This window comes from Carcharodon carcharias, chromosome 15, assembly GCF_017639515.1.
Source record: "Carcharodon carcharias isolate sCarCar2 chromosome 15, sCarCar2.pri, whole genome shotgun sequence".
Classification (NCBI taxonomy): Eukaryota; Metazoa; Chordata; class Chondrichthyes; order Lamniformes; family Lamnidae; genus Carcharodon; species Carcharodon carcharias.
In genome coordinates this window covers 6,114,835-6,135,797 of record NC_054481.1, presented here as the reverse complement: position 1 = coordinate 6,135,797, position 20,963 = coordinate 6,114,835, and the positions used below count along the sequence as shown (strand labels likewise).

The 20,963-nt window shown below is 38.9% G+C and overlaps 1 protein-coding gene and 1 long non-coding RNA gene across 3 annotated transcripts in view; one reads left to right on the top strand and one right to left on the bottom strand.

Annotated features, from left to right (window-relative positions):
* Positions 1-20,963, top strand: part of nomo (nodal modulator) — a 67,477-nt gene that overhangs the window by 19,404 nt on the left and 27,110 nt on the right. The window contains exons 11-19 of the mRNA XM_041206392.1: positions 1,688-1,838; positions 1,970-2,147; positions 3,126-3,267; positions 7,818-7,949; positions 8,047-8,183; positions 10,991-11,078; positions 15,549-15,612; positions 15,709-15,804; positions 20,170-20,379. Coding sequence (XP_041062326.1) covers positions 1,688-1,838; positions 1,970-2,147; positions 3,126-3,267; positions 7,818-7,949; positions 8,047-8,183; positions 10,991-11,078; positions 15,549-15,612; positions 15,709-15,804; positions 20,170-20,379 — 1,198 coding nt within the window. The remainder of the gene's footprint in view (positions 1-1,687; positions 1,839-1,969; positions 2,148-3,125; positions 3,268-7,817; positions 7,950-8,046; positions 8,184-10,990; positions 11,079-15,548; positions 15,613-15,708; positions 15,805-20,169; positions 20,380-20,963) is intronic.
* On the bottom strand, positions 8,651-16,832 carry LOC121288085. Of its 2 annotated transcripts, none has more exons than XR_005945302.1 (3): positions 16,752-16,832; positions 16,591-16,642; positions 8,651-8,796 (listed from the first exon to the last, which is right to left on the bottom strand). It is a non-coding gene; the product is annotated as an uncharacterized LOC121288085 (long non-coding RNA). The 2 variants fall into 2 exon arrangements; XR_005945303.1 differs by lacking the exon at positions 8,651-8,796 and adding an exon at positions 13,923-14,038 and having other exon boundaries at positions 16,752-16,798.

Here is a 20,963-nt window from a genome sequence, read left to right as displayed (position 1 = left end):
TTCGTGGTTGCACAACAATATTAAATGGATGGCATAGTGGAGCAAACAGACTCTGCACAGTGAAGAATAATTAGAGGGAACATTGATGGTATCATGGGTTAGATGAAAATTCAGATGCTTCTGTTTTACATAAATAATGCCTAATGTGTGAACATTAGAAAAGCACTGCTAACTCCAACAGTGTGCCATTTCTATTTATCACGTTATTTGCCCTTTCAGTGAATAAGCATGCTGGCTTATACTGAAATCAAGCCTGTACCAACCAGGCACCATGTTAAAACTATTCGAATCCATTATTACACTTACAGCTGAGACTTTGGGCTTGATTTTAACACTGTGCAAGTGGCTGTGTTTTGAATGGATTAAATTCTCACCCTTTTCTTCTATAGGCTGGGTAGACTTCAATTTTCAGTTTCTAAAAAGACCAGAGTTTTATTCTATTGTGCTACCCAATACTACTTATAGCTTCAGTAAAATTATTTTTGCAATCTCCATTCACACACCTACACAATTGTATTCCTCCATGAGGATGTTGTGTCTGAAATTCAGCAATTTGGCTTTTATGTTTGAATGCCAGTGCCTTTGAAAATACAAGAGATTATTGGCCCCATTTGTGCCTTTTTTGGACAAGATTTATTCAAGGTTTTTGTATAAGATATGAAGAATATAAAATACTGCTGTTACTCTGGACTAGAGCAAATATGCGGAAGAATTTTCTATCTCTTAATCTTAAAATTGTGCTCCTTTTAGGATATGGAATGATGGCATAAAGCTACTGATTTTTCCCTCGAACTCATGAGGTTTTAATGGGATTAACCACCTGATCAAAAATTAAAATCATACATTCTGAAGCATTCATACATGGAATAATATCATTTTTAAAATTCATTTACGGGATGTGGGCCTCGCTGGCTGGGCCAGCATTTATTGCCCATCCCTAGTTGCCCTTGAGAAGGTGGTGGTGAGCTGCCTTCTTGATCTGCTTCAGTCCATGTGGCGTAGGTACACCCACAGTGCTGTTAGGGAAGGGAGTTTCAGGATTTTGATTCAGCGACAGTGAAGGAACGGCGATATATTTCCATGTCAGGATGGTGAGTGACTTGGAGGGGAACTTCCAGGTGGTGGTGTTCCCATCTATCAGCTACCCTGTCATATGAATTGTCTGAATGCTGCTTGTTGACTAGGTGGAGGATAGCACTGTATTAAGTTTCAGGAAGTTGTCACTCTTTTTCTAAATCTTTTTGTGGCTCTGTAAATAGTCAAAGGATAGTCAGAGATTGATGTCAAATATATAGTGTATATAGGGTTTTTGTAAACAGAGCTCTTCAGCTGCATTGAATAATCTGTGCCTGACTCGGAGAGTGAGCTGGACTCCAGGTTGCACTTAGAGTCTGAATAAAACTAGCCCAAGTGTTTTGTTAAAACTTCAGCGGTGAAGCCCTCTGTAATGCCAAGCCTGTTAGCCCTGTTGAAACTGGCAGGTGGGGATTTGGATTTCTGCTGCAGATTTCAGAATGAGTGTGACTGATTTTGTAGTGTGATGTGATAAGTAATGAAATAAAGCTAGCAGACTGACATCTCAGGAAGAAACTTTCATGCAGTATGCTAATCAATTTACAAAGACTGTTGGTTCCAGCCCCTGCATTACTTTCATGTTTTTCTGTTTCCTTCTGTCATTTTTGTGTAGTAACCACAAAGACTGATGGCTCATTCAGACTTGAAAACATGACAGCAGGCACGTATACTATTAATACACAGAAGGAGCACATTTTCTTTGAACCAGTTACTGTGAAGATTGCCCCGAACACACCTCAGCTGGCAGATATCGTGGCCGCAAGGTAGGAGGCTGCACCAGCATATGGAAGTCATATTATCGACATTAGTATTCAACTGGCTTTCCCTTCTCTGTAGCACATCTTTCAAAACTAGGTTTAACAGAACATTGTATTGTTTCTCCATTGCTCCACAGCTTTAGTGTCTGTGGGCAAGTAGCTGTCAAACGTTTCCCTGAAGGATTAAAACAGATCATCAAGTATAAGTTAGCCATGGTCGCCCAAAGTAAGGATAAGGCTTCACCGATTATAACAGAGACAGATTCTCGCGGACTATTCTGTTTCCAAGCCAAAGCAGGAACCTATATCATTCAGGTAAAGTTAATGTAGTATTTGGTATGTCCATGTTTAACTGAAGAGAGAGAGAAGAGTTAGCTCAGTTTTAGGGGCTTTATTTTTGCTTTCTAAACTTAGGAACTCTATTGTCATAAATTCAGCTCTTCATTTCATTTGTAATTCTAATCTTATTTAGACTCTTGAACAACCAACCCAGCCTCATTTGTAAAGAAAAGTGCGTCAACTTTAATATATGAAAATTCACTTTGGATGTTAAAAGCAGTTATGATTAGATCTAAAGCTGTCTGTGTCATTGTTAAATATAATAATATATGCGACCATCATAAGCCGATAGATTTGTCTCCTTTATAAGAGTGATTATCCATGCACATGTGGTAAATGTATAGTGGTGAAAAAATTTCTAGTATCACAATGTCGAAACCCTTCAAGTTTAAACATAGGCAGTGAATGCTGGCAAGCCATTCGATTGTGGGGGCATCATAATGGAGTTTTATCCTTTCCTCCCCTACTATCCACACACATGTACTTTCTAGCAGAGATGGATAGACAGAGGTTGGGAGTAGGCACAATCACTGATTTTACTCTCCCTAGTTCAGGGGCTCTGGGCAATTTTAACACCCTGACCACCAGTCAACTGCCATGAGCTAACTCAGCACATTGTGATTTGAAACTGGGACCTCTGAGCCTTAGATATTGGGCAATGTCTTTACACGGCAGACCATGAGACAAGCTGGGATTCCTGATAAAAATGACCAAAATTTAGTTATTGAATAGGAATTTTGTTTTTATTGATGACTCATTCTACTTTTTCCCTTGTTAGATTAGACATTATACTTTAATCTCTGCATGCTGCAAGTCACAGGTATCTGAGGAATTCAATAAACATCAAAGATTTAGAGGTTATAGTAATCGTGTTACTGGCGGTTGAAGAATTGCACATACACAGTGTTTAACATAGTGCATTTGCATTGGTCTAATTGATTATGAATTTCCTAGGTTATGGTCAGTGAAAATGAAGCAAAAGCAGGACTTGCACTGAAACCAAAGTTCCAAACTGTCACGGTTATAAATGCGCCCATTATGGATCTATCCTTCACCCAGTTTATGGCATCTGTGACTGGGAAAGTGCTCTGTTTGGGTAAGTGGGAGTTTGGTGAGTAAGCCTGTTTATTGAATAAGTCCCCCTATGATTAAATTATTTGTTTTTGATTAGCAAGATCTTCATCTGTATTTAAAAACACTTCTTCCCTTTATATTCCGATCTATTGTTGTTCCTTTCAATGCCATAACGATTCTAATCTTCCATGTCCCTTTCCTCCTCACAGACCTGTACTGGTGTAACTACTTAAAGTTTACTTCAAAGTAATAAAAAGTTTGAAATGATGATCAACTATACTGTTAGCATCCAGGAAAGGCTCCAGAAACAAAAAAAAAATCATTGTTGCTCTATGTATTCAAGTGCAAGTGGCAGTGAGTTTTCCCCGTAGTTGTTTTTTTCATTCCTATAAAACTCAAAAATTGTAGATTATTTGAGACTGCTGATTGCTGTTCTCTTAAATTCATCCTGATAAAATTACCTTTTACTTTAAACATAGATGCTGTCCTCACAGCAAACTGTTCAGTCACAGTTGTTTTTTGTGAGGAGAATCTGATTCATTTACCTTGGTGCAAATTGAGTGCTGGGTGTGTTTACTTTCTGAGATTGACTTGAGAAGAACTTTTGTCGTGGGTTCTCTTATGATTTTGGTTGACATTATCTTCATTACCTGAAAAACAGAAGCACAGTGGGAAGTCTGTTTAGATTTAGTAACTTTGGTCAAACAGTGCTACTAAGCTAAACTGCTACAACCTTATATTTATATTGTTACGAAGGTATAATAATTTTCATAATATTTTTTGGTTTGCTGTAAAGTAGGTTTATGGGTGAGCATAGATGGTTTGTCCGTGATTTTAATTACGTTTGGAGTCAAGTAGACTGCAAGTTTGAAATTTTCAAAAGAAGCTAGTTGTAGAAATGTACTTGAAATGGTAATCTGTAAACATGGATGTTGTCTTAGCATGTAAAGTGTGAAGGGAATTTGCACTTTTAGATAAGTGAAGGGATTGTTTGGATTTCAAAGGGATGTTGGTCTGTTTACAACTAGCCAGATAAGCAAGGCTAAGGAGTGTGTTTATTTTTCCCAAATGTTACTGACAATATTGGTGTTATGATGTGGCAGACGATGTGTGCCTGGCAGACGATGTGTGCCAGGCAGACCAAATCTGCAATGGAAACTTGGTTACGCTATCACAACGGTTGTGCAATTTGTATTTATTGCAAGAAGATGTGTGCACTGAATTCAGAAGTAATGAGTCCACCAAGACCTTTAGATATTTAAAAAAAATTAAAATATTTATTAACAAAATAAAAGATTTAAAACACTTACATATGACTACAATTACTACTATAACAAACCCTAACATTCCTAATTGACCTGACTCTCAGTTACGCTCCCACTTTAAGGCAACAGACCAAAATAGATTTTAGATTTAAAACAAAACCAGCATGTTAACACAATACCTGTTGACAGTGGAATTCCAAATGGTTTCCCCACCTTCAGTTACTTTACATAGCAGACTTAAGCTGTTTCTCACACACCTGTTAGATCTTACATGGCATCTTCTCTCACAAAGCCTTTAATTCTCCTTTATATATGTCTCTCTCTCTCTTTAATATGTAAATTCTATTGTTCCATATGTTTTTGAAACTCTATCTTCCTCATAATATAAAAACTTCATATTGCCAATATTGTCAGTAACCTTGGGGGAAAAATAAACACCCTCCTTGGCCTTGCTTATCTGGCTAGTTGTAAACAGACTAACATCCCTTTGAAACCCAACAATCCCTTTGTTTATCTAAAAATGCAAATTCCCTTCACACCTTACATGCTAAGCCAGCATCCACGTCAAGCAAATTGCTACAACTAGCTTCTTTTGATGATTTCAAGCTTGCAGTCTACTTGACTCCAAATGTAATTAAATCTCACAGGCAGACCCAAATATAATTACATCCATAAACCAACTTCACAATAAACCAGAAAAATATCATGAAAATTATTATACAATTGGCAACATGAAATTGTGAATTGAACCATTTATATGGGAAAGGTACAGCTTCAAAGATGTATGGAACAATATATTTGCATAATAAAAAGAGAGAAACATGTATAAAGGAGAATGAAAGGCTATAGGGAGGCCATGTAAGATCTAACAGAACCATGTGAAACAGCCTTCAAGAAGGCCTCCAACCAATTATGGCGTAAGTCTGTTGTGTCCAGTAACTGAAGTTGGAGAAAACCCTTTGGAATTCCACTGCCAAGTGAGAACTGTGTTAACTTGCTGGCTTAATATTTTTAAAATCTAAAATCTATTTTGGGCTGTTGCCTTAAAAATTGGGAGTAAGGTTAATTAGGAATTTTAGGATTTCTTAGCGTATTAAGTAATTGTAGTCTCATGTATGTGCTTGAAATCTTTTCTTTTGTAAATAAATATTTTAATTTAATTTTTGAAGGTCTTGGTGGACTCATACGTCGAAATTCCGTGGACGCCTCTTGTAATGAATACAAATTGCAAAACCGTTGTGGTAGCGTGGCCAATTTTCCCTTGTGGATTTGGTCTGCCTGGCACACATCATCTGCCATGTCATAATAATATAGCATGTTTAACATAATAAATTATGCACAGGAGCAATCCAAAGCAAAATTTGACATCGATCCTTACAGGAAGATATTAGGACAGGCGACCAAAAGCTTAGTCAAAGAGCTTTCCGATTTAAGGAACGTGTTAATTGAGGCAAAATAGGGAAGTGAAGAGGTTTCATTCCAAAGCTTAGGGCCTTGGCAGATGGCCACCAGTGTGGTCTAGCAATTAAATTTGGGGATATTCAAGAGGGTCAGATTTAAAGGAGCGCAGATATCTTGGAGGGTTGTGGGGCTGTATGAAATTACAGAGATGGGGAGGAATGTTAAAGCAGGATGAGAATTTTAAAATTGTGACCCTGCTTTACTGGGAGCCAACGTAAGCCAGAGAGCACAGAACTGATGGATGAATAGGACTCAGTGTGAGTAAGGACATGGGCAGCATGCGTCTTTATGACATCTAGTCACTGTTGTAGTTTTTGGCCATTTTGGGTGTTTTGATCTTTTGCTTTTCTTACCATTAAAACTGAATTCCCAAATTTTGAATTTGAAAGTACACAGGAAAAAAACTCTTAACCAAACAGTTTTTTCTCTGAAATAAAAGCAAAATATTGTGGATTCTGGAAATACTTAGCATGCCTGGCAGCTTCCGTAGACAAAGAAACAGAGTCAACGTTTCGAGTCGAATGTGACTCTTCGGAACTGAGAACAGTTCTGAATGAATCATGTTAGTCTCGAAATGTTAACTCTGTTTCTCTCTCGACAAATGCTGCCAGACTTGCTGACTATTTCCAGCACTTTGAAAAGTGAAGGCAAAATGGAAACAATCGCCTTCTCTTTTATTTACGAGGCTCTGGTGGAGAGCTGATGGAAAGAGTGACCACGATATGTGACTTGTTGCTCTGTGGTGGGGAAAATACAATCATTTGCATTCGTGTGATGCCGTCACTAGCTGTCCTTTGATTTGAGGATGACATGTACTCAGGATCACTGTTTTCTGCCATGGGTCTTCATGTGCCTGAACAGGCTGGTTCTTGACCCACAGATCTTTAAGCACATGGGGCAGGATGAACCACAAGGTAGTGGGACCCGGAGTGCAGGATTTGCTTCCTTTTCTTTCCTTAATGAGGAGGAAGGGTGGTGCCAGTAAGACGTTCTGACTTAAAGCAAGACACTACTTGATGGATAAGTTGTTGCCATTTTGAATGATTGGTAACAAGCTCCTCCCAGTCATTAATGTTGATGCTAAGTAGTGAATTCCTAGTCATGCTGTAAAGTAGTGCTGCTGGCTACATGAAAATGATTCAATAACATTAAAAAATTGCCAAAAGATAGCCCAAATCACAATTGTTCCTCTCTAATACACCTTACTACCCCTTGATACCATAGGGTATGTCATAGAGATCAATTAATTCTTTGAGGACCAGGAAACGTTTACAAGTTCTCTAATTTTACCATGTAGCCCCATGGCAGTAAGATTTTAAACAAGAGCAGACTGGCGATATGTATAGTAGCCAGACAAGAAGTGGGAGTTCCTACGTTTGCAAATTTCAATTTTAAATTTGCAGTTTTATTTCACTTGATTTTCCTCAAAGGATTTCTGTGCGTAAACAAATAATTCATGATTTAATACATGTTTAAAAAATTACAATTGTTCTCCGTTACAGCATGCAGTCGTACATTTATATAGTACTGTATTGGTGTAGTGTGCAGAAAATATGGTTCAGTATACATGATGGAGAGTAATGGATAATGAGCTTACAGAGATGCTTACAGATGTCATGGGGATCCAGGTCTGATGAATGATAATTCAGTTATACTCCAGGGCTTATTGTAGAGATTTTGATATTGTAGGATCTTTGTGTTTAATCTATGCTTCTCTTAAAGAACAGATAAAATGTTTTGTGCTTTTGTAATGGATTAGCCGAATGTTCATTGTTAGGTGTGAAGGATTTATTTTATACTTTTTGTAATTTTTTAATGAGCTACTCTCTTGCTACTTTTTATTAAGATTCTTGTGGTGATCTTACTGTGACTCTTCAACCTTTGAGTCGTCATAGTGACAAACAAAGTGTGCAGCTTTCGGGAGGTGTTGAATCTGTGTTATTCACTTTTAATGATATTTTGCCTGGCAAATACAAAGGTAAGACTTCTGAACTTGGATGCACAATTATTGGATGTCAGTGAGCTTCGAATTTAATCAAGCGAGTATGACTGCTGGCGTTGTCGGTTTTTTGTAGTAAACATTGTCCATGAAGAATGGTGCTGGAAAAACCGATCATTTGAGCTGGAGGTTGTGGATCAAGATTTGACTGGGATAGAATTCAAACAGACAGGTTACATGCTCCGATGCTCACTCTCTCATGCAATAACCTTGGTAAGAGAAACTTAATGGATTGGATGGTCTTTTTGGTAAATACTGCTACTGTATCTGCTTCACAGTGGAAATGCTGCTGTTAAATTAATGTTTGCACGGTAATCAGGTCAATTCTTTCTGATTATCGTGATTGTAGAACATGTCCTACTCACCCTCAGCACCATTCTTGGCTATTCTCTTTTGTTAGTGGTTGCAGGAGCAATTAGGAATGGGCAATAAATGCTGGTCTTACCAGCAATCCTCAAAACTCATGAATGAAAAGAAAAAAACAACTACTGCTTTCTATTTTCAACTGACCTTAGAACCATAGAAAGGTTACAGCGCAAAAGGAGGCCATTCAGACTATCATGCCCGTGCTGACTCTCTGCAAGAGCAACTCACCTAGTACCACTGCCCCTCCTTTTCCCATAGCCTTGGAAATTTTTTCTCTTCAGATAAGTGTCCAATTGTATTTTGAAAGCCTCAATTGAATCCGCCTCCACCACACAAGAGTGCATTCCAAATCCTAACCACTCGCTGCATAAAAGAGGTTCTTCCTCATGTCGCCATTGCTTCTTTTGTGAATCACTTTAAATCGTTGTCCTCTGGTTCCCGATCTTTCGAACATACATGCCTGCATACAAACATATGAATTAGGAGCAGGAGTAGGCCATTCAGCCCCAATGATAACAGTTTCTCCCAATCTACTCTGTCTAGACTCCTCATGATTTTGAGCACTTCTATCAAATATCCTCTTAATCTTCTCTTTTCCAAGGAGATCAGCCCCAGCATCTCTAATCTATCCACATAGCTAAAATTCCTCATCCCAGGAACCATTCCTGTGAATCATTTCTGTACCCTCTGTAATGCCTTCACATCCTATCTAAAGTGTGGTACCCAGAACAGGAGGCAGTCCTCCAGTTGAGGCGGACCAGTGTTTTATATAGGCTTAACATAACCTCCTTGTTTTTGCACTCTAGTCCCCTCATTATAAAGTCCATAAGAACATAAGAAATAGGAGCAGGAATAGATCATTCGGCCCCTCAAGCGTGCCTCACCATTCAATAAGATAATGGCTGATCTGCCGCAGGCTTCAACTCCCCTTTTGTGCCAGCTCCTCATAGCACTCAACTCCCAGATATTTCAGAAATCTATTTACCTCCTCTTTAAATACTTTGTGATCTAGCCTCCACAAATCTCTGGGGTAGAGAATTGCAGGCATTCACTACCCTCTGAAAGAAGAAATTCTTCGCATCTAAGTTTTAAATGAGTGTCTCCTTATTCTGTAACTATGTCCCCTAGTTCAAGATTCTCCCACTAATGGAAACGTCATCTCAACATCTACCCTGTCAAGCCACCTCAGAGTCTTGTACGTTTCAATAAGATCACCCCTCATTCTTCTAAACTCTAACAAATAAAGGCCTAACCTGTTTAGCCGTTCTTAATAAGTCAGCCCCTTCATTCCAGTAATCAGCCTGTGATTCCCTTTTGAACTGCCTCCAATGCCAGTATATCCTTTCTTAAATATAGGGACCAAAACTGTATACTGTACACAGTGCAGCCTCACCAACACCCTTAATAAAGTCCAGGATCCATATGCTTTATTATCCACTTTCTTGACTTTCCTTGACACTTTCAATGATTTCGACATATCTTATCTGTCTTATCCTGCACCCTCTTTAAAATTGTTCCATTTATTTAAAATATTTCTCCTTGTTCTTCCTACCAAAATTAATCACTTCACACTTCTCTGCATTAAATTTCACCTGCCACTTGTCCGTTGGCTGTGTCCTCTTGAAGTTTATCATTATCATTCTCACAATTCACAATATTTCCAAGTTTTATGTCATCTGCAAGTTTTGAAATTGTGCCTTGTGGACCTAAGTCTAGGTTATTTAATATATATCAAAAAAGCAAGCGTCTGAACACTGATCCCCGGGGAGCCTCACCATATACCTTCCTCCAGTCTGAAAAACAATTGTCCACTGCTACCTATTTCCTATCACTCGGCCAATTTGAATCCAATCTGTTGCTGTCCCTTTTTACTTCATGAGCTCTAACTTCCCAGACAAGCTTGTTATGTGGCACTTTGTCAAATGGCTTTTGGAAGTCCATATACACTATATCAACCTCATTATCCTCATCAACTCTCTCTGCTACCTCATCAAAAAATTCAAGCAAGTTAGTTAAACACAAGTTGTCCTTAAATCCATGCTGGCTTTCCTTAATTAATCCACATTTGTCAAAATGACTGTTAACTTTGTCTCGGATTATTGTTTTGAATTTGATATATCGTTTGAGGGAAAGAGATGGGAAACACTCGTGCATGCACATACGCACTTTATTTTTCAAGTTAAGCACCTTGCAAGTTGTTCTATTTTTTTTTTAAATGCATTATCCTCCAAGGAGAGTTTTAATGTGCTTCTGCAGTACCTTCACAAAGAGACTATTTTGGTTTACATCCAAATTTCTTGAATAAAACAAATGTTTTTATTTTAGACACACAGATTAAGACGAGGCTTGGTTTTTGTTTTAGTACCCCAATGCTAATTTATTAGTAATGTAATGCTCGTTTTCCTCTGTACTTTATTAAAATAGGTTAATTTGAAAAAAACAAAGCAGTGAGAAATGTTTCATAAAGCGCTTGTGCATACAGTTAATGATATTCATTGAATGTATATGTGGTTTAAATATATAAGAATGCCATCTCAGTGGTACTGTGTTAGATGAATTTTGCCTTAGCTGTAACATGTGTGGATTTGAGACAACATATCACATTGTCTTTACTCATGTGCTTAAGGTTGCTCTTCCTTCTGTCTGCCTTTCAGGAATTTTACCAAGATGGAAGTGGCCCAGAAAATGTTGGTGTATATAACCTCACGAAAGGAGTGAACAGATTTTGTCTCTCTAAACCAGGTACGAATTCCTGGTAAAGTTTACTTTTAAGATTGTATGGTCAGTTCCTGGCTTGGAACTGATTAAATGCCTTTCGAGTCTTTCTCTCCATTCCTTGCTGCTACGATATTATGCAAAATTTATACTGAAGCTGTTGCAGCAGCAATGCTGAGAAACATGGGAACTTAGGAGCAGGAGAAAGTCATTCAGCCGCTCGAGCCTGCTCCACCATTCAACTAGATCATGGTTGATGGTCTACCTCAATGCCATTTTCCCACACTATGCCCATATCCCTTGATGTCATTGGTATGTAAAAATTTATCAATCTCTGCCTTGAAGACACTCAATGACTGAGCTTCCACACTCCTCTGCGATAGAGAATTCCAACGATTCATAACCTTCTCAGTGAAGAAATTCTTCCTCATCTCAGTGCTAAATGTCTTCTTGTTATTTTGAGACTTTGTCCCCTGATTCCAGATCCCTCAGCCTGAGGAAACATTATTTCTGCATCTACCTTGTCTAGGCCCTTAAGAATTTTGTAAGTTTCAATGAGATCACCACCTCTCATTCTTATAAACCCTAGAGAATACAGGCCCAGTCTCCTCAATTTCCCTTCAAAGGACAACACCACCATCCCAGAGATTAGTCTGGTGAACCTCTGCTGTATTCCCTCTATGGCAAGTATATCCTTCCTTGGGTATGGAGACTAAAATTGTACACAACACTCCAGGTGCAGTCTAACCAATGTTCTGTACAATTAAAGCAAGACATCTTTACTCCTGTACTCTTGTGATAAAGGCCAACTTGTCATTTGCCTTCGGAATTGCTTTCTGAACTTGCAGGTTAGCTTTCAATGACTTGTGAACAAGGACACCCAGGTCCCTTTGGATATCAACACTTCCCAATCTCTCACCATTTAAGAACTACTGTGCACCTCCGTCCCCCCCGGCCAAAGTGGATAAGCTCGCACTTATCTACATTATATTCCATCTACCGTGCTCTTGCCCACTCACTCCTTGAAGCCACTTTGCATCCTCCTCGCAACTCACATTCCCACCTACTTTTGTGTCATCTGCAAACTTGGAAATATTACATTTGGTCCCCACATCCAACTCATTGATCTATATTATGAATAGCTGTGGATCAAGCACTGATTCTCCTGGTACCCCACTAGTCACAGCCTGCTAACCTGAGAATGACCCGTTTATTCCTATTCTGTTTTCTGGCCATTAGCCAATTCTCAAACTATGCTAGCATATTACCCCCAATCTCATGTGCTCTAATTGTGTTTACTAACCTCCTGTGTGGGACTTCACCAAAAGCCTTCTGAAAATCCAAATACACCACATTCACTGGTTGCCCCTGATTTATTCTGGTAGTAACATCCTCAAAAAAAAACTCCAATAGATTTGTCAAACATGATTTCCCTTTCATAAATCCAAGTTAACTCTCCCCAATCAGATCATTATTTTCTACATACCCAGTTATCACACCCTTAGTAATAAATCCTAGTATTTTCCCTACCACTGACGTCAGGCTAATAGGCCTGCAGTTCCCCATTTTTCTCTCCCTCCTTTCTTATGTATTGTACCATTTACATAGAAAATCAGTCCAAGGTACTTCACAGAGGAAGAAGTCTTTGAAGGATCAGTAGAAGAGGTTAAAGAGATGTGTGGGAAGCACTGTAGAATGGCAGAGGGTTCTGAGGCGAGAGTAGAGCCAAAGTGATTAGAAGCGGTGCCACCAAAAATGGGGTAGAGCCAGTGGAGTTACAGGCAGTCTGTCTGCACTGATGTGGCTGAGGGCAGGAAGCATATGTATGGAAGCTGATGCATGTGGATTAGCTTACTGAAGAGCAGCATATGGTGGAGGGGACTAAGGATGAATTCTTTGGAAATTCCAGAATTGGCCATGTAGGATGAAGGAGAGAATTGTCGGAGATTCACTCTGTTAGAACAGGTGAGAGAGGAACCATACACGAGCAGTGTCATAGAGCTGAACCATGGAGAAGATTGTGTGGCATTGTAGACCTTACCAAATGCTGCTACTTATGAACATCATTGTTGGAAGCAGGTTTAAAATATGAGTACAGTAATATAATCATTAACTCATGATATAGGAATTATGGCATTATTTTGAATTCAGTAGTCCTAATCTAGTGCTAATTTATGAAAATAAAATACAACAGATTGCTTTGTCTTATTAAAATCTCTTATTTTTATTTTTGAACTTTGTACTTTGAATATTTTTTCCTTCCCGTTCTGCTTTTATTTTATTCTGGGCAAGTTATTTTTCTATTTGTAACCTATTGATTGCTATGCAGATTTGTTCCAGTTCAGTGCATATTCCTTACAGCTGATTGCCATAGATGCACATTTCCTAGAAAGGAGAAGGCAAACAAATCAAATCACTGTGTGCTTCGTATAAATCAAAATTTATCTGCCTTTTTTCCCCTGAATTTCAATTCTCCAAGGCTCAAAATAATGTTTCTAACACAACATAAAAGATTACCTATTTCAGCTAACATGATTCAATTTAGATGTACAATTTAATTGTGCATTTTATTAATGTTTATATTTGGAGACCACAGTCTGTTAAAAGTACAGGCTTGGAGTTGATTATTTTCTCAGTTGTCACTCAGTCAGCTGAAAGAAGTTACAATTTCACTTGCTGCGTATTTCCCAGGAAACCATAGTTCAATTTGCACATTGGAAAATTACATTTTTAACTATGTCAGTTGAGGAATAAATGTTCGCCAGGGCACTAGGAGAAGTCTCTTGTTCCTCCTTGAATAGCGTATTTGAATCTTCTGTGGCCGCCTGATAGGGTTAACTGGGACTTGATTTAGCACCTTGTCTGAAAGGTGCCATGTCCAACACTGCAGCACGTTCTCTGTACTGCACTGAGCTTTAGAAACATTGAGATGGAAATTTTGGAAGAGAAAGTGTACGAAATACTTCGTTCAACTTCCAAGTGAGACACTGAAAGAGAGGTAGAGGAGAGTGATTAAGCTCATGTGCTTTATTTTGTTTGAATAAATTCTCCTCTCATCCACCTTTATGGAAACAACATAAAACATGGGCTTTTGAATCTTTTTTAACAATCACCTCCCTAAGAAATGTATGCATTATGAATTATGTATTCCTTTTTTTCAAAGCTGCCAATAGATACCAATTTATTTACCAAGGACCAATTTTAAGGAAGATCTCTTGCAAACTTCTTCACTGAGTTCCTAATTTCTTCCAAATGCCAGGATCCCATCCCATCCCTTCCTGTGTAAGAAACTTTCAGCTCCTTTAACCTAGTTCCGGCAAGCTATTTCAAACACTCTGCCCCGTGCAAAACATTTATCTCTGATCTGGTACTCATTTGGTCATGATAAATCATCAGCCCTGATAACACATTGGCTATTACATGGACTAACATGCTGAAAGAAGAGATATGCCGAAGCTTTTTGTCTTGTACTCATCAGGACACTTCGCAAGAATACCAAAATAAGGGGAAAACATCAATGTACTGTATGTGAAGAGAGTACTGATTGGTTGGCAAGTGGACTCTGATGGTGACTGACAGTTAACTGTCAAGCATTGTTTGAAATTTAAACCTGGCAGCTTGACCCTGATTGGTCAAGACATTGCCCTGAGGAATGAGTCAGTGAATGGCTGTCACTTATTTTGTTTAACTGAAACAGGTGCAATGTGTATACATATTCTTCCTGTCTGCAAAGAATAGTGTCCTGTGTATTAATATATGTAGCTTCCAGTACAGGCAAATGCCCACACTGCAAGCCTGATTGACAATCTTAAATTGGTTGTCAGCGTAATTCTTAGCACACTGAGGATCAGTTAGCAAAAATTGTTCATTCACAGAATCACATCTAATGTTGGACACTGTTTTGAATTTTGCAAGCACAGGCTGTTTGGGTATGGTCTGTACTTTGCCCGTTGCGCACAGTGGCTGGGACATGCTATTTGACGTGATCCGACAGTCTTTGGGACGTACAGCCTACATACCTAGCATGACACTGACGCTGAAATTCATACACCATATTACTCATTTGTGTGATAGGCAGAACGTCTTTATGGCTTGATGGCAGCATCCTGTTAGTGGCAAAGAATGCTCGCGTTGCTACTGCAGAAACAGCTAGCTTCACCTGTTGCTCAAATTTTTGAGAGATTTTTGCTCTTCCAGGGTAATCTGAGGTAGACTGGACACTTTTCAGGGCCATTTGCTCACCTTTCAAGCTTGATGCTGAAATAGGATGCATCAAAGGCATCCTGATCAGACAAACTCACGCTTGGGCCTAAGTATTGGTAATTTTGTGAAGTGTCCTGATGAGTGCAAGACGAAAAGCTTAGGCATGTCTGTTCTTTCTGCAATGCTCGCATTCTGTACTACCAGACAACTATTTGTTATAAAGCAATGTGTTCTGTAACCAACTGTGAGAAATGGGAGAATTTTTGTTTTAAAAATAATTGTTTCTGTTGTCAGGTGTCTATAAAGTGACTCCTCGTTCTTGCCATCAATTTGAACATGAATACTACATTTATGACACGTAAGCTTTTATGCCCTTTTCTTTCTTATGCAAAATCAATGTATTAATGAACTGTCGCATTAGATCTGAAGAATGTCATTGTTATTTGCCTTTTAGAGCGGCTCCCACCATTCTAACCTTGACAGCTATCCGACATCGTGCACTTGGTGCTATTGTAACTGATAAATTGATGGATGTCACAGTTACCATCAGGTAAGAGTGACCAAATTCAAGCCTTGTCAAGCTATATGATGTCTTAACCCTTGCATTAAAAAATGTTCTTTCACATTGGAAAAATAATAATAGATATTTTATTGACAGCTATATGGCTTTTTCTTGCACTACTGTTAATTGGAGCCAAATGTACAATGGTTCCTGTTTCATCAATCTATTTCCATAATCTGTGTGCACCTGTGATCAATGAGCTTACTGAAACTACATAAATGTTGAGTAATTAAAATAAATTAAATTTTAAAAGAAAAATGTTTAGAGTATAGACAGTAGTTCAACAGAAAAGAGTAGTTTTGGCATTTTAGTATGGGCTTGGCATTTTGACATTTTTGCTGTGTTACTTGAGCTGAAAATTTGCATTGCCACTGGGCCAAAACTCTGGAACTCCTGAGCATGGTGTGAGTACCTTCACCACAAGGATTACATTGGCTCCAGAAGGCGACTCAGAACCATTATCACAAGGGGAACCAAGGATGGGCAAAAAATCTACAGCAGCTGATAGAGCCAGTTCTGAATTGTAAGTGTCTTATCCAGAGGTTTATCATGGAAATGTCAGAAAGGAAATTCTCTTCTCTGCGATACACATTTTTCACCTCAATACCATAATTTTTATTGGTATTTCAACCAGTGCAATGAATGCCTGGAGCTTCTTCTTAAGAATGTAAAGATTTAGAAATACAACCAGACGATGCTGGAAAAGCATAGCCAGTTAATTAGGATCTGTATTGAGAAAAGACAGGATATGATGTTTTAGGCGTGTAACCTTACCGGACTAATGGTTAAGAGATGTTTAGAATTCTGTCCTTCCATGTCGGTGTGACTACAAAATAAATTAATAAGCAGGAGTTAATAGTTGAATGTAATATCAGAAAGAGCTTTCAAGACTGAAGACGGCTTGGCATAATTGTAGGTAGCAAACCTGGTCATACTTTGAAGATTTTGCTGTAGACTCCAGCGCTTTGAACCCTGGAAATCCATGGAGTACGTGGGTTTACGTGGGCCCAGTACAAGCCACCAAGCCAAATTTGCATCCTGTTGGAAACAATAAGCCTTTGTCCAATTTCCACGATGGATAGAATTGCTGATGAAAAATCTTACTCAATGTGTACAATTTCCACTGATCATATTTGTTCTGTGTTATCCTATTAAACAAGCTGCAGGCCTGCCAGGACTTGTACCCTGTACAAAGCTTTTTGGCAGGGCTTCCTGAATAATCGCATTTAATTTCGTTTGGGATTTTTTGTGATTCTCAGGCTGTTTTGCATTATAAGAATTTGAAATTAGCCTTTCAAAGATGCATGCACAGATCAGTAATATATTTGAATTCATGGCTACTCCTGATACACATTGCATGATTCAATTTTTGTTAAATAGTGGTACAACCAGACCATGCCTTGCTGAAGAGGTCTAGGTTAAGCCCTATCCACTAGGCCAGAAATGTCTGTTTCAGCGGTGCAGCAAGTATAAGTGAAGAGAACCAACTGTATTTTGAACAGTAATGCTCCAAAAGGCTCAGCCTGTCCGATTCTCCAAACACTGAGACGTTACTTTTAATCAGGAGCATGCCTGAGACATGGAGATAGTTATGGCACAGAGTCAACCATTAAGCCTATCAGGTCCTTGCTCACTGGAAAAGGGTTATCCAGTTTAATCTCACCTTCCAGCCCTTGGCCTATAGCCCTGTGGCAATGGCACCTTGAGTGCATACCCACGTATCCTTTAAATGCGATGAGAGTTTATCCCTTTACTACTGTTTCAGGCAGAGAGTTTGAAACCGGCATGGATAAAAAAAAATTACTCCTCAACTGCCCTCCGATCCTTCTATCAATTACTTAAATCTAATGCCCCGGTTGTTGACCTCCCTGCTAACAGAAACAAGTGCTTCCTATCCATTTTATCCAGACCCTTCATTATTTTATTACCTCAATTAAAACTCCCCTCAAATTTCTCTGTTCCAAAGAAAACAATCCCAACCAACCCAGTCTTGTCTTTTAGCTAAAATTCTTCATTCCTGGCAATATTCACATAAATCTCAGCACCCTGACTAGTATGATCACATCCTTTCTGTAATGTGCAGTACCCTAGCTGTGGTCTAACGACTGTTTTATACGTTATAACATAATCTCCCTGCTCTTATATTGTATGCCTCAGTCTATAAAGTAAATTATCCTGTATGCCTCCTTATCTACCTGATTTCCTATCTTCAGGGATCTGTGGACATGTTCTCCAAAGCCCTTTTGCCCCTCTGTTTTTCAGAATCTTGCCATTTATTGTGTATTCCCTTGTCTTGTGTGCCCTCCCCAAAGCACTACCTCACTCTTTGCTAGATTAAACTCCATTTGATACTTTTCTGCCCACCTGATCAGTCCATTGATACCTTCCCACAGTCTGCAGCTTTCTTCCTCACGATTAAGCACGTGGCCAATTTTCGTATTACTTGCAAACTGCATTAAATCACTGACATATACCACAAGCAGCAAGGGACCCAGTATTGAGGCCTGTGGAACCCCACTGGAAAAAGCCTTTCAAAAATAGTTGTTGCCATTGCCCTTTGCATCTTGCCACTGAGTCAATTTTAGATCCAACTTGCCGCTTGCCCTGGGATCCCCTGAGCTTTTACCTTTCTGGACAGTGTGCCACGTGGAACCATGTCAAAAGCTTTGCTAAAATCCATGTAGACAATAAGATTAGCGCATTTCATATTGATGCTCAATGCTACCTCCTCGACAAATAAATCAGGCTAGTCAGACACTCTTAATAAACCTGTGCTGCACGTTCTTGTTTAATTTGTGCCTTTCTAAATGATATATGCAGTCCCTAAGAATATTTTTCCAATAATTTTCCCACCATTGAAGTGAGAGTTGACTGTCTTGCAATTATTTGGGCTGTCTCTTCCTCACTTTTTAAACATTGGTACGATGTTAGCAGCCCTCCAGCACCACGCCTGTAGCCAGAGAGGATTTGAAAATGATGGCCAGAACCTCTGCTATTTTTTCCTTTGCTTACCTTAGAAACTCGGGATACGTTTCGTCCGGACCTGTTGATTTATCCACTTTCAGGATGCTAAACCTCTTAATATTTCCACCCTCACTATGTTTATCCCATCTGATATTTCACATTCATCCTCCTTAACTACAATGTCTGCTTCACCCCCCTCTTTTCTGAATTCATTAAGTCCTATGCTCACTTCTTGCACCTGCACATACCTTTGAGGTCTCTTTCTTTAGTTATCATTTGGCTCTTTATCCATGAAATATCTTTGAGCCTCCCTTAATTTTATGTGCCAGTATTTTCTCATGCCCTCTCTTTGCTTTCACAATTTATTTTTTAATTTCACCCTTGAACTCTCTACGTTTCATTAGGTTTTCAGCAGTATTGAGCTCTTGGCATCTGACCAAGCTTTTTTTTTGAACCTTATCCTACTTTCCGTATGCTGTTTGTCATTGGGGTGTGGGGAATGGGGCCTAGCTTTGTGAGTCCCCACCCTTTTTCTATGTGAAGGCATATTTGTTCTGAACTCTCTTTATCTCCTTGAATGCCTCGCTTTGCATTTACTGACAAGTAGCTGTTTCTAGTCCACTTTTGCCAAATCAGATCTCAGCTTAGTAAAATTGGCCTTTCCTCAACTTAAAACTTTTACTCTTGGTCTATCTTTATCCTTTTCTATAACTACACTAAATCTAACTGAATTATGATCGCTACCACTAAAATGATCTCTCAGGAACTTCCACCTGTCCAGCTTAATTCCCTAAAACCAAGTCCTGAATTGCCCCTTCTCTTGGTTGTCTTGTTACTATTGGATATAAAAGTTCCCCCAAATACATTTTAAGAATTCTGTGCTTTCTCTGCCCTTTGCACTGAATTTATCCACGTTACTATTAGGTTAGTTGAAATCTCTGACTTACTGCTCTGAGCACTGATGCTGTGCTGAAGGGGAAAGAAGCTGTTATGTGATCTTAGGTTCACCCTGATAACAGGTCTTTTTTACTCAGGCTAATTGTAATTTGTTCATATGAGCACTGCAGAGTACATCTTGATGATAAGACCAGCTTCTTACTGTATCAGTTTGTAGCATCCTTCAGTCAAGTGAACGGAAAGGGATGGAACTCTCTATCCACTTGACTGGAGAAACTCCTCACACTTGCTCCTGATTAAATTTTAAAGAGCAGTTGAGTAGGGAAGCCTTTGGGTAATGAAGTTCCTCTGGCTACACAGCCATTGGAGATACTAAGGATCTTCAGTAAATGCCGAGTTATTGCGTGTTGGAACTCAGTGAATACTGTGCTGCTTTGAAATAATTTAATTGCTTGTATTTCCAGTTGACTTCATTGTACTTCCTTTCCCTAGGTCTTCTATTGATAGTGAACCTGCTTTAGTCTTGGGACCTCTGAAATCACTTCAGGAGCTGCGTCAGGAGCAGCAGCTGGCAGAAATAGAGGCACGTAGACTAGAGCGTGAAAAGAAAGGCCAAAAGGAAGTGGAAAGAGAGCCTCCAGCCCAGGAAATTGTGGAGGAACTTGAGGGACCTTTTGTTTATGAATTTTCATACTGGGCAAGGTAAGCATACATGTTATTAATGCATGATTTCTGAAGAGAAACAGTGTTGATGTATAAGCAAATTATTTAGTATTTTTGTACATTTGTGTTATGATATTCATAGAGACCATTAGCTTTCAAAAATAAATTTGAATTCCTAGTGAATCACATGACAAGATTTCATGGTTTAAGACTTTTACTGTAACAAACAATCTAAAATCAACATCGACTAAATATTACTTAGTAAACAACTAATACATTAAACTACAGAACAAGTATATATAATAAAAGCAAGGACAGAATTTTTAGCCTGGTGGGTGGGTGTGCACCTGACCCGATCGGACGTGAAATTGCATGAGATATTTCGGTTGGGGGGCACGGGAAAGTCAGAAGTGTGCCCGCCGACAATTAAAAGGCCAGTTAAGGTAATTAAATTTGCAAATTGCCTCCAATTTTTTTGTGGTCCGTCCAACCTTACAGTTGGTGGACGAGTGAATCGGCCAGGGGGACTTTGTATTTTTCAAGAAACCTCAACCAAGGGTGGGATGAGGTTTCTGTTATTAAATGAAAGAAAAATGAAAATACATAGACAGCATTTTTATCAC